Source organism: Mustela lutreola, chromosome 7, assembly GCF_030435805.1.
Source record: "Mustela lutreola isolate mMusLut2 chromosome 7, mMusLut2.pri, whole genome shotgun sequence".
Lineage (NCBI taxonomy): Eukaryota > Metazoa > Chordata > Mammalia > Carnivora > Mustelidae > Mustela > Mustela lutreola.
In genome coordinates this window covers 77,314,579-77,333,225 of record NC_081296.1, presented here as the reverse complement: position 1 = coordinate 77,333,225, position 18,647 = coordinate 77,314,579, and the positions used below count along the sequence as shown (strand labels likewise).

Here is an 18,647-nt window from a genome sequence, read left to right as displayed (position 1 = left end):
AGGCGCAGCGGGACCTAGAAAACCGGGTCGGGTCGGGCAGCGCGGGGAGAGGTCGGGCCATGGCGGACGCTTTGAGGGAGCGCACGGCGCAGCTGCTGACCGACTACCTGGAGTACTGCGCCCGCGGCCCCGGCACCCCCGCGCGGTCGCCGTCTACGCGCGAGGCCGCGGTGCTGCGCTCGGTGGCCGCCGTCGTGCGGCAGCGTCACGAGCGCTTCTTGTCGGATTACCGCGGCTACGGCGGCAACCGCGTCGAGCTGGTGGCTCAGTTGGAGCGGGAGATACTCGCCCACCCCCAAGCCCTAAGCTGGGGCCGTGTGGTGGCGCTCTTGACCTTCGCGGGAACGCTGCTGGAGCGCCCGCCGTCGGGGGCCTGCTCGAACTTGGGGCCGGACCCGGAACTGGAACTGGAGCTGGGGGAGTGGGAGGCCAGCGTTCGCCAAGACTGCCGGCGCCTGGTGGACTTCCTCTGCGGTCGGCTCACAGGGCAGCACCGCGCCTGGCTGGAGGCGCACGGCGGCTGGGTGAGCGCGGGGGGACGCGGGGGCGGGTAGGCAGCCGGGGGCGCGCTCCAATGGCCCGACCGCGGGAGGAGGCTCGCGGGGTCATCCGCATGAGGCGTTCCTTTCAGCAAGACGAGGATTTCCAGTGTTAAGTCGGGCTTTCTCTCCTGGTGGTCAGACTGGCAGACACCGCCCTCGCTAGACCGCTCTCTATTAACTCATTCTAAAGCAGCCGCGCATGACCTGCTTGGCACACTTTGGCCTTACCCTTGCCGGTCTTAGGGGTTTTCGGATGCGCCCACGCCCACGTTAGGGCTGGACGCTTAGCTCACAGAGAGATCCCCAAACTGGTAAAGTCAGCAGTGGGGTGACCCTGGGCCAGGTGGGTGAGAACTCTCCTCTGCCTGTTAACGTTTGGAGAGCACCAGCATAAAACCGTAACAAGTGAAAAGGCATTCCCCTGCCCAGGCCCCGACACTTCTTAGCTAAGAAGAGCAGAGGCCAGAAGTGGTGTGCTCAGGCACCCAGTGGTGGTGTTGACTCAGGGTTCCTTAACTTCCAGCCCTTTGCACCCAGCCCCTCACTGAGTGATAACCAGGTGCCTGGGCTTTCAGCTGCAGGTCGTTGATTTCTGCCCTGCAGCTCCTGAACCCCGTCAGTGATCAAGGGAAGCCCACCCACCCTTCAGTATGAGGAGAGTATGCCTCTTGGTTTCTTAGCGAGACTCCTGGTCTTTTCCTCTCTTCCTTCCTGGTCTTGAGTCAAGGACTGCAGTGACCCAAGTTACATAATGAATTTGGCCAAAATGTTGGAACCAGCTATTAAGAAAGGAACTAAGGGGTGGAGGGGCACCTGGGTGGCTCAATGGTTAGGTGTCTGCCTTAGGCTCCAGTGGTGATCCCAGGATCCTAGGATGATTGAATCCCGCTGTTGGCCCCCTACTCAGCAGGAAGCCTGCTTCTCCCTCTCTCTTCCCCTTCCTTGTGTTCCCTCTCTTGCTGTCTCTCTGTTAAATAATAAATAAAAATTTTAAAAAAAGGAAGACCGGAAATTTAGTTCCTGTTGGTAGCTGGCATCCCCTATTGTGAGGAAATTGGCCCCATTTGTGGAGGAGAGGTAGTATGGGAATCAGAACCTTGACTGTCTATGAACAGTTCGAGTTGTTAGCATTAACTCCTGTGTTCTTCTTGGCCTGTGTGCTGTTCTTCAATCATCCAGGCCTGGGCACTCTTAAGAAAGGACCTGAGCCCTTTTTAAGGCATTTGGCTCTGAAGGGCCCTCTGTAATTAGAGGAAATTGATTGGAAGGAGCTCATAGTTCTTATTTTCATTTTGACTCAATAGCATTGACTAAGGACTATTCCTTTAGCATCAAGAGGCCCAGATTCCCCCAGTTGAGTAAAGACATGGCCATACCTCTCCCAGCTACACTTAAATGCCACTATCTCAGGGCGCCTTGGTGGCTCAGTGGGTGAAATGTCAGACTTGATTTTTGGCTTAGGTCCTGACCTCAGGGTTGTGAGATTGAGTCGCTCCAGCAGGGCACGGAGCCTGCTGAAGATTCTCTCTCCCCTCTGCACTCTTCTCTCTCTTTCCCTTCCCCTGCATTTAAAAAAGCCACTCTCCAGACTTCATTCATTTCCTCTCCATTTTTCTGAATGGAGCCTCTTTCCTTGTTTTTACATTTTATTTATTTATTTGACATATCAGAAATAGGCAGAGGCCGGTAGAGAGGAAAGGAAGCAGGCTCCCCCCTGAGCAGGGAGCCCGATATGGGGCTCAATCCCAGGACCCTGGGATTATGACCTAAGCGGAAGGCAGAGGCTTTAACCCACTGAGCCACCCAGGTGCCCCCTGAATGGAGCTTCTTGTATTACTGTCTTCGATGATCAATTTCAACCTAGCGATTTGCCAGTTTCCCAAACGGCCCTGCCCTTTGCTCAGGAAAGAATGTGGTAAAGTAGTCTACGATCCTCTTAGGTTTTTTTTTTTTTTCTTTGAAATTTTAAAATTTTTCTTAACTTAAAATTTGGTATAATTAACTTACAGTGTTAATGATTTCGGATGTACAGTATAGTGATTGAAATGAGGGGCCTCTCAGTGGCTCAGTTGATTAAGCATCTGCCTTCAGCTCCGGTCATGATCCTGGTGTCCTGGGATAGACCCCTACCTCAGGCTCCCTGCCTAGCACGGAGTAGTCCACTTCTCCCTCTGCCCCTCTCCCCTTGTATTCCCCCTCTTCCTCCTCCCCGTGCCCTCCCCACCCCAGCTGGTGCTCAATCTCTGAAATAAGTAAAATTTTAAAAAATAGTAAATAAGTAATAAAAATGCTTCATGGTTTTATTTTCTATTTGGCCTATCTTCCCACCCACCTCTCTTCCAGTTTTTTGTATTTATAAGCCCATTTCTATTATGTTTGTTCAGTTCTTTCATTTTTTAGATTCCACATATAAATCATGTTTTGTGTCTTTCTGACTTGCTTCACTTAGCATAATGTCTTCTGGGTCCACCCATGTTGGTTCAGGTGGCGAGAGCTCCATCTTTATGGCTAATACTCTATTGTATAAATACTACATCTTATTTATCCATTAGCCTGTCGATGGATGCTTGAGTTGTACCATAGTTGGGCTATTGTAAATACCACTGTAATGAGCACAGGGGTGCATATATCTTTTCAATTTAATGTTTTTGTTTTCTTCAGATAAATACCCAGAAATGGAATTATTGGGTCATACACCATTCCTGTTTGAATTTTTTTTAAGCAACTGCCATACTGTTTTCCATACTATAGTGGCTGCATGAGTTTACATTCCCGTAAACATTTCCCTTTTCTCCAAATCTTCAACACTTACTGTATTTTTGATACTAGACATTGACTGGTGTGAGGTGACCTCTCGCTGTGGTTTAGATTTGCATTTCCCTGACGATGTGTGATGCTGAGCATCTTTTCATGGGTCCTTTAGCCATTTGTAGGTCTTCTTCAGAGAAAGGTCCATTCAGGTCCTCTGCCATTTTTTTTTTTTTAAGATTTTTATTTATCAAAGAGACCCAGTGAGAGAGGGAACACAAGCAGGGGGAGTGGGAGAGGAAGAAGCAGTCTTCCTGCTAAGCAGAGAGCCTGATGTGGGGCTCGATCCCAGAACCCCAGGATCATGACCTGAGCCGAAGGCAGATGCTTAACCTACTGAGCTACCCAGGCACCCCTCCTCTGCCCATTTTTAATCAGATTATTTGGTGGGTGAGGGGGTTGGTGTCCTCTTAAAAATGGGGGGGGGGGTGCAAATCAAAAGATAAGTATTCTTGCTGTGACAAAGTTGTGTCTCCTATGTTCTTCTTTGCCCTGTTGGATTCCTTACAAATCCAAACTCAGTTTCTGAAGTACAGGTTGCCTCTATGCTTTAAATCCAAAAGTTTCCTTGCTGTTTAATCCCAAAGCACTAGTGTATATCATGAAGTTCAGCTGTGGGGGATTCTGCACCAGTCTCACTGCCTATCCCTCCCCCTTGCAGGATGGCTTTTGTCTCTTCTTCACACCCGCGCTGCTGTCTTGGAAAAGACTGCTGGTCCAGGCTCTTCTGTCATGCTTTACGGCAGTGATCTTAATCTACTTCTGGAAAAGATTACCGTGAGTTCTGAAATTTTTAACGCATTTCTACCTGCCTAAAAACTGTGACCAGCCACCTGAATTTGAGATGTGAAAGAATAGAACAGAGTAAACCATCCTCTGAGACTGTTTTTTACCTGCCTTCATCTAAGGAGTCCCGTGGTGATAGTTCAGCAGGAGCTTTAACTCCTGGCGAGTACTCCGAGGTATTAAGACAAAGGCGAAAATGGCTCTTTGAGTGGGGAAGATGGATTCTAAAGGTTCATGGCTCTAAGAAATTGCAGTAGAAGCTACATTCTAGTAAGTAAGAAACATGGTGCTTTTTGCTACACTTGGATCAGAGTGAATGTGCATCTCTCGTCTAGCCAGTTTCCTGTGCTGCTGCGGACTTAATTCTCAAGGCAGGCAGTCAGGGATGGAATGCCGAAGGCCCTCCCAAGTCCCAGTTTGACAAGGAATGTAACATTAAAAACTTTTATAGGGAATTCTTTCTAAATCCTTTGAAATCTAATTCCTAATTCTACCTTTCTAGATTTTACAAAGAACTTATTTTTTTAACTTCACTAAATTGTTAAATATCTTCAAATTTTTAATAAACTTACGTATCTTTTTTTAAAATTTGTTGGTTTTCCTTGGAATTTAATAAGAATGTTCTTAGGAGTAACTTGAATTGATAAATTTCCTTTTTTACTTGTTTAAATACGATATATACTATTCTTGATTTTTTTTTTTTTAAGATTTTTATTTATTTATTTGACAGAGAGAAATCACAAGTAGATGGAGAGGCAGGCAAAGAGAGAGAGAGAAGGAAGCAGGCTCCCTGCTGAGCAGAGAGCCCGATGCGGGACTCGATCCCAGGACCCCGAGATCATGACCCGAGCCGAAGGCAGCGGCCTAACCCACTGAGCCACCCAGGCGCCCCACTATTCTTGATTTTAAGCAATCAGTACACAAGCTCATAAAAAGTCCTTTACTTCTACCTTCCATTTTGCAGTCAACCCATCACTGGCAAGATGATAGAGAGGAAAACCTTATACTCTAAGGCTCTCCACCTGAGGCCTGGGAATTTAGCAGACAGGTTAACAGCTAAAAAATACACAGATCTTGATGTTTTTACAGGAAACTATAGAAGAGTGGAAACTTCAAAGGAATGTGTAGATTCAGGGTTTATAGACCATTTTAACAAAAAGTGATCAATTGTGGAGTAGACAAAGTAGAGGGGTAGTATATTCTGAGGACAGGGACTAGGAAATAGATAGGGAAATCTAATGGAAGGTGAAGGTTATTTTAGTCCGGTTTGTTTGTATGGTCTTCTTGAAGTTGATTTCCATCTCCAGTGATAATTGTGCTCTCCTTCCTGGAATAAGAGGGCACCTTTCTTGAGGCACCTGGCTGGTTCAGTTGGTGGAAAGTGTGACTTTTTTTTTTTTTTTTAAGATTTTATTTATTTATTTGACAGAGATCACAAGCAGGCAGAGAGAGAGAGAAGGAAGCAGGCTCCCCGCTGAGCAGAGAGCCCAATGCAGGGCTCGATCCCAGGACCCTGCAATCATGACCCGAGCTGAAGGCAGCGGCTTAACCCACTGAGCCACCCAGGCGCCCTGGAAAGTGTGACTCTTAATCTTGGGCTTGTGAGTTCGAACCCCAGGCTAGGGATGGAGATTACTTTTAAACAATCTCTTTAAAAAGGGAGGGGGAATGCTTATAGCAGCAAAATCCATAATAGCCAAAATATGGAAAGAGCCCAGATGTCGATCGACAGATGAATGAATAAAGATGTGGTATATATACATGATGGAATACTACATGGCCATCAAAAAGCATGAAATCTTGACATTTGCGATGAAGTGGATGGTACTAGAGAGTATTACCCTAAGTGAAGTAAGTCAGGGAAAGACAAATATATGACTTATAATGTGGAATTCAAGAAGCAAAACAGATGACCCTGGGGGAAGGAAAAGTAAATAAAAATTTGAGAGGGAGGCAAACCATAAGAGACTCTTAATTATAGGAAACAAAATGGGCGTTGCTGGAGGGGAGGTGAGTGGGGACATTAGGAGGACACTTTGATAGAATGAGCATTGGGTGTTATATGCAACTGATGAATCAATGAACTTCACCTGGGTGGCTGAGTCAGTTAAGCACCTGACTCTTGTTTCGGCTCAGGTTGTCCTCCCCCGGTTGTGAGATGAAGTCATACATTGGGCTCTTGTGTTGGGTGTGGAGTCCAAGTAAGATTTCTTTCCGGATCTCCTCCTGTGCCCCACCCCCACATGTATTCCCATAACAAAACAAAACCAAAAAAAACCCTTTATCATAGGAAATGCATGCCCTGCTTTTAGGCAGAAAAGTGGAGGGCAAAGAGCCTTTCCTGTATATGCTATTTCTCAGTTGCCTTAAGCTCAAAATAATATGCCACAGTTTCATATTTTGGAGTGACCTGTTCGAATCCACCTCAGTGGCGAATGGTGTATGCCATTACTCTTCAGCCAGCTGGAATCCATACCCATCTTTCCTTTCTGAGCCCACCCAGACCCTCCAGGCTTCCCACAGCCAAGCAGTGGTGCTCTTTGAGTGGGTGCCCCCAGGGCTGCCTGGGGCTGCCTGAGAACCACAAGCCACCCCAAAGCTACTTGAGCAATCTCTCCATGGTCAAGCTGTTGCTGATGCTATTAGAACAAGCCTGGGACCAAAAGGATAAAAATAAGTGAAGATGGGGAAGGATGTGACCATTACAAATGATGGTACCACCATGCTGAAGCAAACGCGGACGTTGTGTCCTATAGCCGGAATGCTGGTGGAGCTGTCCAGATAAAGAAGCAGGAGATGGTACCACATTGGTGATCGTTGTTGCTGGTTCTCTTAGATTCGTGTGTGAAGCTTTTTCAGAAAGGGGTTCATCCAACTATTATTTCCAAGTCATTCCAGAAGGATTTGAAAAAGGGTATTGAAGTCTTAACTTGTCTTGACCCGTGGTATTGAATGACAGAGAAACTGCTCGGTAATACAGCCATTTCATTGAACTCCGTCTTCGTGTTGAAGTTTGCTTTATCCAGTAAGTGGAAATGGAGTGAGGGAAGTGACGGACCCCACCGGGGCTGTTGGTGTAGATCTTAAAAATAACAAAGTACTTCAGAAACCTCAAGGGAACTATGCCAAGTGAAGAAAGTCAGATGGAGAAAGACCAATACTGATGATGTCTCTCCTGAGTGGAATCGAAAAAGGCCTTTAGGGTTGGTCTCTTCTGAACCAGGGACCTGAAATCTCTTTAACGTTTTTACCGATACCGCCATTGAGCAAGGACTAGTGATAACACCTTCTATGGCTTACTTCCTTTTTGGGGTCTGGTTATTCTGTGTTGGTCACAAGTTTATCGTAAAAGACACCCCCCCCCCCCCACGAGCAGGGCAGGGTGGTCACTTTATTCCCTTATCTCTGGTTTTCCCGTGCCTCCACATTTTTGGAATTTGTTAGCCTGATCCCGTGGCTCCCTGTCTCTCCCTACCTAACCTCACCTGGCCCTTCCTCTTTCCTCCCACTTGGAAATAGTAACCCTAACTGCCCTTAGAGAATAGTGGGATGATGACCGCTCTGGCTGCTCCCTGCCAAAATGGGGCGTCGGGCCGCGGCTGTTAGACTCTACCCAGGGGCTGGTCCAGGGGCTTGTGGTATGGCTCCAGTGAGTCCCCATGAGCTGCAAACGGTACACACATCAGCACATGCAAAAGGATGAACATAAAACATTAGGCGGGCGCCTGGGTGGCTCAGGTCTTGATCTCAGGGTCCTGGGATTGAGCCCCAAGTCGGGCTCTCTGTTCAGCAGGAAGCCTGCTTCCCCCCTCTCTCTGCCTGTCTCTCTGCCTACTATGTGATCTGTCAATTAAATAAATAAAATTTTAAAAAACTTATTTAAAAAAAAAGATAGTGAATACCAGTATTTGTCCTAAAAGTCCTTTTTATGAACCCCATTGAAGATAAACTCATTTCACAAGAGAATAAAGTTATAAAAGACAAAAACTCAGAAATGGACATTGTTAATGATACGAGAGTTCATTATGATACAACTGACAAATTATTTCTGGGTCACATAAACACTTCACAACGGCCAGAACATCGAGTGATGACCCTTATACCAGAGTATAACTTGACAAACAAGCCTGATGAATCAACAAGACTTTGTTCATGGTTTAAGTCTTGGAGAAGTTTGTTAAAACCTTGGAAAGTTTTAAAGCACTTAGCTAAATAGGATTAAGCATCTCAAAGACCTGATTAAGGCAAAACCTAGAAACTAGTTTTTCGGGGCAGGCAAAGAGAAAATAGCTGTTTACATTTTATCAAGAGCAATTCAAGAAAACTTTTGTCTTTTTAACAATCTTCTGCCAGTGTACTTATAAAATCCCTTTATTGTAATCTTAGTCTATCCTGACCACACCTAAAATTCCTTTTCAAAGATTTCCTTTCACAAACCAACAACTTTCTTTTGCATTGAGATTTTGTCCCACGCCATTTCTCTGCAAACAACCGGTATCTACTAGGACAAAATTGTTTTTTTATCCTTCAACAAAAATAGTATTCCATTCCTTTTGTCTTTCATACACATCTTTTTTTCTACAGCGTTGCCTAATTTTACATTCTTAGAAATCTTAGTTTCCAGTGAAGACTAAGTAGTAATCCATTGTGATTTGTCGCACCAGAATTCCTGAAATGGCAAAGTTATGAATTGGTTGCACACAAAGTACGTTTACCAGCAGCTTAAAATATCCTTAGTTTCTTTGCAATAAGTAGTCAGAAGCACAAACCTACATTAGGAATCAATGATTGAGCACCTTTTCCTATTTGGGAAAGACCTAGATGTCCAGTGAATTTAATCCCAAAGACTTTGAAAGCTCTTTTAACATTTTCTGTGAAAACTTGGAGATGAGACATACAATTAACCATCGTTTCAGCCATCTTTTTGCTGACAAATTGCAACAGAGATAATACGAGCTTATTTGACCTTCAGCAAACCTTGACAGTATACAAGCTTTACATTTAATGGTGATAACTTTAAAAGACCTATAGTTTAAATTTAGTTTAAATACCAAGTTATGTTCCACCCAGGTCCACTTATTTATTTTTTTTTTTAAGGAGATGTAGCTGCTTTTTTATTATTTTTTCTTTTTTTTTTAAGATTTTATTTATTTTGACAGAGATCACAAGTAGGCAGAGGCAGGCTCCTTGCTGAGAGAGAACTCAATGCGGGGCTTGATCCCAGGACCCTGGGATCATGACCCGAGCTGAAGACCGAGGCTTTAACCCACTGAGCCACCCAGGCACCCGTGGGCCCACTCTTAAAAGTCCATTTGTTCCCCATTGTCAGTTATCCCCTGAGACACAGGTGGGGAGATCTGTAGTGAGCAGTGTATGTGTCTGTACCCAAGGTGCAGAAACAGGAGGGGGTGGGGCAGAAAGACCGGCAAAGTGCTGCCAGAAGACCCAGAAAAGGGTTCCCAGTTCTAAAGCTCGTCCGCTTGGACAGATGAGTAGTTTTTCCACCAATAGGAGGGTTTAGGCAGTCCATGTCAGGTCAGAGAAGACAGGAAATTTCCCTGAAACAAAGGAGTTTCAGCTGCTTGGGGAATATTCTTTAAACTCGTCGTCCTGAGAGAGACTAACCACGGTTGGCTCCGCTTAGAGCCATTAACCTAGGAAATGAATGAGGGAAAAGCCCCTCACATCTATTAGGAACAGTGAGAGGGAGAGGGAGGGAGAATCCGCATCCCCTTGCTAGGGATGGCCTGTGTTTCCTCCAGCAATCTAGGTTTATTTGGAGGAGGTATATTTAGACAATACCCAATATGTCAGGAGGGAGTTTACTAGCCACCATGTTTGGCTAAATGCCTTCTGCTAGAGGTCTTTTTGTCAGGGCCCTGAAAGCTTGGATGGATTTAGGGTACCTCAGTCTATCCGCCTGGTTCCCTGTAGGAGATCTGATCCCACTATGGCCATGTAGTGTGTGTTAGAGCTCAGTCCTTTCCCACATTTGCAATCCAGATTGTTTGCAGTAGGTTAAAAGGCACCACAAGGGGGCGTCCTTGGGAACTGAGGAGACCATGTCTTACCGGAAGGTCATGCCTTGTTTTACCTTGCCTTGAAGAAACTGCTGAGTTTAACCCATGGAAAACACTAGAAAAGTTTTACAAGGGGAATTACACAGTTTTTTGTTTTGTTTTGTTCAGATTTTGTTTATTTGACAGACAGGGAACACAAGCGGGACAAGTGGGAGAGGAGAAGCAGACTTCCCACCGGCCAGGGATCCTGATGCAGGACTGAATCCCAGGACCCCATGATCATGACCTGAGCCAAAGGCAGATGCTTAATGACTAAGCCACCCAGGCACCCTGGGAATTACCCAGTTTTGCAGTACCCAATCCAGGAGTCCCCGCAGAGAATGGTTTCCCATCTCGAGGTCCCTGTAAGAGTTCTCCGTACCTGATAGAGGTGATGTGGTGTCCCTACATACCAGCACTCCCCTGGGAACCAAGGTGTCCCATGGTTTCCTACCCAAGCTGAGAGAGTGGTCTAACATCTTGGGTTGAGGAGGTATCAGGCTGGCAGGAGTAGCCATTCTTAACCATCCGTCACCTGATCCTCCTTTTTTTCTCTGGACTACCCCCCCCACCCCCCAAAATCTGCCCTAATCATAAAGGCTTAACAAGGTTAACAGTTTCTACTTTGAGTCAGTTATGTTCCCTTCCCTTCCCCTGGGTGCTTTTTCTGTCCATATACCTGAGGTCCCATTTGTAAGCATGACCCTATTGAGGGGTGCAGACCCCAAGATTTAGAATCATCATAGTTTCATATTCCCGTTGTTGGAATAAGAAAGCCTCAGCTATATGACCCATTAAAGTCCCAGCCACTAATGCAACCAATAAGGAATTGGCTGGGGGGTCTGTAATTTCCTCTTCAATACCCAAGGTGTTCTAGTAAATGCTCAGGAAACATTGGGCTCCCTCTAACTTGTCATAGAGAGCGCTCTAATCCTGCTTGCCAGTAACTTGGGTTTGGGTCCCTGGCTGTGATTAAACTTAAACTGTACCTAAGAGAAAAACACCTTACCAAGCAACAAAAAATAAGGAAAAGATTTTCCTCCTGAACCTAAGTTCTCATGAAAAGACCTTTTTAAATGAAAAACAAAACAAAATAAAACTTATATCTCCATAGGCAACATCCTTCCCCAACATGACAAAGTCAGCAGGACCACGGAACCCATAAAATCCCCAGGTACTTAGAGAAGGCATTGAGGAGTCTAAGGGCGACTGTGAACTGAGTCCCTGGTCAGAAGTCCCTACTGATTATCAGAGATTGGAAGGACCTGAGGCAAAAAGTCCCTGAGGCAGGAGAAAGTCGTTTAAGACCAGCCAGTGAACAGAAAGCGGAACTGGGTAAGGTTAGGCCAACATTTATTCCCTTCCTTTGAGGAAGCAGGGTTGACCAAACCTTTCCCCAAAGACTATTACCTGAGACTTAAGACTGCGTCTGCACAGTTCTGCCTTTAACTGGCCGCAGGTGTGTGGGTTTTGCTGTTTATGAGAAAAGGTCAGCTAAGGGAAGAGGCGTCTCCCAGGAAAGGAAAGAAAAAAGTCCGCTTTTTACTCACCCTTAGTGGAAGTGATCCCAGGTCTCGGCACCAAAATGATGTGGGGGAGAGAGGTTTTTGTCTCACAGAGTCAGAGTGAATCTCGGTGGACAGCAGACAGTGAGTAAAGCAATGGAAGTTTATTAAGTGAAGATAACAGAAAAAGCTCTCAGGAGTGAGAGGGATTCCGACAGGGTTGCCCAACTTTATTTTTTAAGTGTTTGTTGTTGTTGTTGTTGTTTAAGATTTATTGGGTGAGAGCAAGGTGGAAAGGGGCAGAGGGAGAATCTCCAGCAGACTATCTGCCCAGCGTCGAGCTCAACCTGGGGCTCAATCCCACGACCCTGAATTCAGGACTGGAGCCGAAACCAAGAGTCAGACGCTCAACGGAGCACCTAGGAACCCCAAGTATGTATGTATGTAAGTTCGTGGCTCCAAACTCAGGACCCCAAGATCAAGAGTCTCATGTTCTGAGTCAGCCAGCTCCCCTATTTTGTTCTAGTTTAAATAAATATTTATATGTATCTTTAGTTACCACATATGTATAGTTTATATATAAACTCTATGTAGCTTATGTATAACAAAACTGGGTGGTACAGATGATGACTACATGTTGGTAGAAGGGCTGGTTCTCACCCAAAAGACGACCTAACCAGAGCTGAAAAGGCTAATAAGATGGGCATACGCAGTTTTCCTTATCTGCTCCTAAAACAGGGATAATCACATAGTCATTTCCGATGCCCAGATGGGCCCAGTGCTAAGGAAGAAGAGAGCCTGTGTTCTAAATTTAGTGAGGCAGATTTTTTTAAACCAGATACAGTGTTCTCGTACAGAAGTCTATTCTTAAGACATACTCTTAGAGATCTTGCATTACATTTCCCGAACAAAATGAAGATCATGGTGGCTAGGAATATTGGAAGAGAAGACCTTGAAGTCCTCTGTAGGACAGCGGAACCAGGCCAGTTGCTTATGGTAACCAGTTCACTGGTGACAAGCTGAGGGGGTCGGTTTAAATGGTTCTGGAAAATTGCTTAAGATCACTGGGAAAAAATTAACAGTTGTGCATGGTTCTGACAAATTGGTGATTGAAGAAGCAGAGTGTTCCATTCAGGAAGCCGCATGTGCTACTCACTGTTGAGTGAAGCAGGAGCTCTTCTTGCAGGAGGCGGGGCTCTGGAGGGAAAGTTGGCCCTATGGTTAACTGAATATTCAGGAACGTTGAGTGGTTTGGAATTCCACTGTGTTCTAAGGCAGATGTAATAGAAGTGGTTCAGGTACACTAGCTGAAACTGCTGGCCTGAATCCCATTTTTGTAGTAACAGAACTAACAAACTGACATGCCCAAGGATAAAACCTATAGGCATTAATATCCAAATTAATAATAATAATAATAATAATAATAAAATAATATTTCCAGTTATTTTGGAAGAACAGGTCGTCCAGCCTTTTTGATTTCAGTCAGTGCACTTATTCTAGCAACTGAAACTGGAACATTGTACAGATTGATGATGCGGTAAACAGGAATCTGGCTGACACACTGGCACCGACACGGCCCTGGATGGTGTGGCTGAAGTAGAAGACTGCCTTGATGTTCCTTATTCAGGAGGTTGTTTCCTCTTTGAACTCCAGGGCTTAATCTTCCATTTGGCACTTGATTGAAATAGTATTTGCACCCTTTATGTATTTGTTTGTTTGTTTGTTTATTTATTTATTTTTGCATTTGCAGCCTTTAATGCAAATACTCATACTTGGTTTCAAAAAATAGTATGCTATCCCTTCAGGCATTTCAGGCCTTTATAAAAACTGGACATGCTCTTCTGAGTCATCTTTTCTTTTTCTTTCTTTCTTTCTTTCTTTTTTTTTTTTTTTTTTTTTTTTTTGAGAGAGAGAGGAACAGGAGGAAAAGGTAGAGGGGAAGGGGGAGAAAGAGAGGACAGGACAGGAGAGGAGAGTGTGTGCACGGTGGGCGAGGGGTTGGGGTCAGAGGAGAGGGAGAGAGAGAATCCTGAGCAGCTTCTACACCAGCAACAATGAAAGGTTACATCAACTTCTGCAGTAAGGCAGAACTGTATTTTCTGAAGAGAAAGGACTCAGAAGACTAGTCAGGGGACATCTGGGTGGCTCAGTCAATTAGGCATCCAACTCTTGATTTCTGGTGGGGTCCTGGTTTTGGCATCCTGGGATCAAGCTGATGGGACCTTTCATTGCTCTGTATTTTAGCATGTTTCTTCTCCTAAGGACTGAGGGAAAAAGTCTCATGATTCTTTTTTCTTTTCTTTTCTTTTCTTTTGGTTCATAGTCTTTTTATTCCCATAGTTATGCATGACTATATCTGTAGGAGAAAATCCTAGAAAGAGTTTCTGAATCAGATAATAGTATTAATACTTGGCTGCTACCAAATTACTATTCAAAATCGAATCTACCAATCCAAATTTATACCAGGGTAGGGAGTGCTTAGCTCTTCACAGTCTTGCCAGTATTAAATCATCCTAGATTTTCCCCTTTATGGCTTTTGGAGTTTGGGTCTTTTGGAGGGAAGTCCTCCTTGTCCCACGATTATAAAGAAAATCTTCTGTGTTCTGGGTCATTGATCCAGTCTGTAATTCTTTTAGTATGAAGTGGGATTCACTTCTTCTCAGAGTTGGGGTAGATATTTCAGCATTGCAGATAGTCAATTTTCCCCTACCAATTCTCTATTTTGTTGACTTACCTTTTCCTCTGCTAATAGCACTCTGTCTGAATTACTCATATATATTATTATTAATATATATATGCCTTAATAGGGGCACCTGCGTGGCTCAGTGGGTTAAAGCCTCTGCCTTTGGCTCAGGTCATGACCTCAGGGTCCTGGGATGGAGCCCCTCATTGGGATCTCTGCTCAGCAGGGAGCCTGCTTCCCCCTCTCTCTCTGCCTGCCTCTCCACCTACTTGTGATCTCTGTCAAATAAATTAAATCTTTAAATCTTAAAAAAAAAATGTATGCCTGAATATTTAGTGGTCTAAATCTAGTCTCCCCAATGCTGCTCTTTAAAAAGAAAAAAAATAAATCCTTGGCTATTTTTGTGAATTGTTTAAGGTGAATTCTGAAAAACAATTTATAAAGAATCCATTAAGATGTTGCTTTTTAGGATTTTTTAATAGAATGGGATTGGTCATAGATCAATTTGGGAATAAGTAGTATCTTTACGATATTATAAAGAACATGTCTAAGAACATGAATTCTTTAATGTATTTTAGGTGTCTTATGCTTTCCTTTGTACAGATCCTATATTCTTAGGTGTATTCCAACACTTTGGGTTCTACTGCTATGGGGAATGGAATCTAGAGAGGATATTTTGTCTTCCCCATTTCCCCCAACACCCATAGGTTTCCTAGGGGGAACTACCCCTCCTTTGTTGTTAGCCATGTCGTTCTGGTGATACTGACTCTCCCCATTTGACCCTACCCCAAGTTGAGAAAAATGACCCAGACCTGACCTAACAGAGTCCATTCCTCGGTGAAGTAAGTTAGCAGGACTCAATTTTAGGATTTCTGTGGATATTACCAGATGAGACTCTTTCTCAGCTGGGGTGTCCAATTCATGGAGAGAGTCTGTCTGGAAGAGAAGACCTCGCAGAAGGATGCAAGTCAGAGATATGGGGTAGGATAGAATGTTGAGAAACATTGCTGGGGTCTCACAATGTGACTGTGCCCAAAGCTACTTGGGACTCCATACATTCCCTTTTCTGCTTAAACTGACTTAGGTTTTCAGTATAACTCAATTTCATCCCTGAGTCAAAGGATCAGTTTTTCCCTGTTATATTTATTATTTGGTTATGGCTATCCTGAGGAGAAATTTAATATATATTAATATATAGTATCTGACTAATAGATAGATTATAAATTCTGACTATCTTGAACACTCACTAGTTCTGACTAATGTTCCTTTTTCCTCACTTTCTTTTCTTTTTTTTTTTTTTTTTTTTTAAGATTTCTTATTTATTTATTTATTTGACAGAGGGAGATCACAAGCAGGCAGAGAGACAGGCAGAGAATTGGAAGCAGGCTCCCCCCTGAGCAGAGAGCCCGATGCGGGGCTCAATCCCAGGACCTTGAGATCATGACCTGAGCCAAAGGTAGAGGCTTAACCCACTGAATCACCTAGGCGCCCCTCTCACTTTGTTTTCTTGGCCAGTTGTATAGGTAGTGAATGGGTGTGATAGATACTTTCCATGTACTGGAAAACTCCTTGATTTCAGCTGATGGCCTTCTTTTCTTCCAGCACTTTTTTTTTCCCCCACTAGCATTTTAGGAGGCTGGAGTGGCATCATTGCTCAAACTGTAATTTAACCTTAGGGCCTGTCAGTTTCTTGGAGTAAATCAAGGACTAGATACATCTGTTAATCATCTGTGGTAATAAACAATATCCTAAACAATATCCTAAAGGTGAGCGTCACTGACAGTGCTAAGTGACGAGGTGTTCCTGTTTGAGGGAGTGTTCTTGACTCTAGCCACAAGCCCAAGACATAGTCTCCTTGTTTTTAGCTTGTGGATGGTTGTTCCTTAAACTAGCCAGGACTCCTAAGAGGACGATGATTGCAGGATGTGCTACTGATGAAGGGGACGGTTCAAGGCACTCGGGATGCTGGGTTGAAGTGCGTTTCCAAGTGAGAATCTTACCCATTAGCCTGTACAAGAGTGGGTCCCTCGAATTTTTGCCTGATCTGTTGTCTACTTGGAAGAGTAGTGTATTTGTTAGTATCTTCTCTCAGGTTTCCCCTGCATTTTTAGAATCTAGATGGGCACTTAGGGTAAATGTTGTTTGCTTCAAACCCAGTTTTATTCCAGTTGTACCTTCCCTGTAAATTTGAAGTCTTTTAGGACCCTGTTCACCCCCATCATCCTCCCACCTGGTTTTTCCAACGCAGACAGCTATTACTTCCGGGGTGTAATCTTTGTATTTTTTTTTCTTTCTTGAGTTTCTTTAGTTTTTTTTTTTTTTTCTTAATCATTATTTTATTAATGCCAGCATAATTAACCTCCAGTGTTAATTTCAGAAGTACCACATGGGGTTCAACGGTTGTATACATAACTCAGTGCTCCTCGTGGTTGAGTGTATTCTTTTTTTTAAGATTTTGTTTATTTATTTGACAGAGATCACAAGTACGCAGAGACAGAGAGAGGGGGAAGCAGACTCCCAGCTGAGCAGAGAGCCCGATGCGGGGCTCAGTCCCAGGATCCTGGGATCATGACCTGAGCTGAAGGCAGAGGCTTTAACCCACTGAGCCACCCAGGCGCCCTGGTTGAGTATATTCTTAATATAGGCCATCACCTATTTCACCCATTTCTCCCACTCATCTTCCCTTCTGGTAACATCAGTTTGTTCTCTGTATTTAACAGTCTAGTTTTTTGTCTCTCTCTCTCTTTTTTTTTTTTTTTATTTGTTCATTTGTTGTGTTTCTTAAATTCCATATGAGTGGAATCATGTGGTGTTTGTTTTTCTGACTGACTTATTATCCTTAGTATTATACTTTCTAGACCCATCCTTGTTATTGCAAATGGAAAATTTTAATTCTTTTTTATGGCTGAGTAATATTCTGTTGTGTATATGTATGTGCATATATGAATATGAATGAATAAAGAAGATGTGATATATATTGAGGAACACTTGGGTGGCTTCCATATCTTGAGTTTTGCAAATAGACATAGGGGTGCATGTATCTTTATTGTATTTGTATTCTTTGGGAAAATACCCAATAGTGGAATTATTAGAGTCCTGGGAATCTCAGAGTCCTGGGATCAAACACGCATTGGGCTCTCTGCTCAGCAGGGAGCCTGCTTCCCCTCTCTATTCTGCCTGCCTTTCTGCCTACTTGTGATCTCTGTCAAATAAATAAATAATTTTTTTTTAAAAAGATTTATTTATTTGAGAAACAGAGTGTGCATCTGCTTGTGCCTCGAATGGGGGGAGGGGCAAAGGGAGAAAGAGAGGGACAGTCTTAAGCAGATTCCATGCTGAGCACGGGAGCCCCAACATGGGGATCGATCTCACAACTCGGAGATTACAACCTGAGCTGAAACCAAGAGTCACACTCAACCAACTGCATCACCGAGGCATTCCTCTTGTTTCTTATTTTAGCCATTCTGACGGGTGTGAGGTGATATCTCATTGTGGTCTACATTTGCATTTCCTTGGTGATTAGGAATGCTGAGCATCTTTTCATATGCCTCTTGGCCATCTGGATGTCTTCTTTGGAGGAATGTCTGTCCATGTCTTCTGCCCATTTTTTAAATTGGCTTATTTGCTTTTTTTGGTGTTGAGTTGCATATGTTCTTCAATATTTGGGTACTAAATCATTATTGGTTTGCAAATATCTTCTCCCATTCTGTAGGTTGTCTTTGTTTTGTTGTTAGCTTTGCTGTGCAGAAGCTTTTTATTTTAATGTAGTCCCAATAGCTTTTGTTTCCTTTGCCTGAGGAGAAATATCTAAAAAAAGTTGGTATAGCCAGGGTCAGAGCAATTACTGCCTGTGTTCTCCTTTGGGATTTTTTTTTTTTTTTAAGATTTACTTATTTTAGAGAGTGTTCATGTGCATGGGGGGAGGTGCAGAGGGAGAGGGAGAATCCCAAGCAGACTCCCCGTGTTAAGCACGCTGCCCAACACAGGATTCAGTCTAATGACCCCAGGATCATGACCTGAACCAAAACCAAGAGTTGGACACTTAACCAATTGAGCCATCCAGGCCTTTCTCTTCTAGGGCTTTAGGCTTTGAGGTCTCATATTTCAGTCTTAAGTCCATTTTGAGCTTATTTTTGTTAGGGTGTAAGAAAGTCCAGTTTCATTCTTCACATGTAGCTGTCCAGTTTTCCCAACACCGTTTATTGAAGAGCCTGTCTTTTTCCCATTGCATATTCTGGCCTCCTTTGTCATAAATTAATTGACC

The 18,647-nt window shown here is 43.9% G+C and overlaps 1 protein-coding gene and 1 pseudogene across 5 annotated transcripts in view; both read left to right on the top strand.

The window, feature by feature from the left end:
- BCL2L10 (BCL2 like 10) overlaps positions 1-18,647 on the top strand; it is a 36,711-nt gene continuing 18,064 nt past the window's right edge. Inside the window, exons 1-4 of one of the 5 annotated variants that reach the window (XM_059181569.1) lie at positions 2-524; positions 4,012-4,127; positions 4,259-4,406; positions 11,970-12,132. In XM_059181569.1, coding sequence (XP_059037552.1) covers positions 60-524; positions 4,012-4,127; positions 4,259-4,292 — 615 coding nt within the window. In that variant the 5' untranslated portion in view covers positions 2-59 and the 3' untranslated portion in view covers positions 4,293-4,406; positions 11,970-12,132. Of the gene's footprint in view, positions 525-4,011; positions 4,128-4,258; positions 4,407-11,969; positions 12,145-16,857; positions 17,001-18,647 lie in introns of those variants that run through there. The other 4 variants (XM_059181570.1, XM_059181567.1, XM_059181571.1 and 1 more) reach the window with 4 other exon arrangements.
- Positions 6,572-13,300, top strand: LOC131835418 (T-complex protein 1 subunit delta-like; annotated as a pseudogene).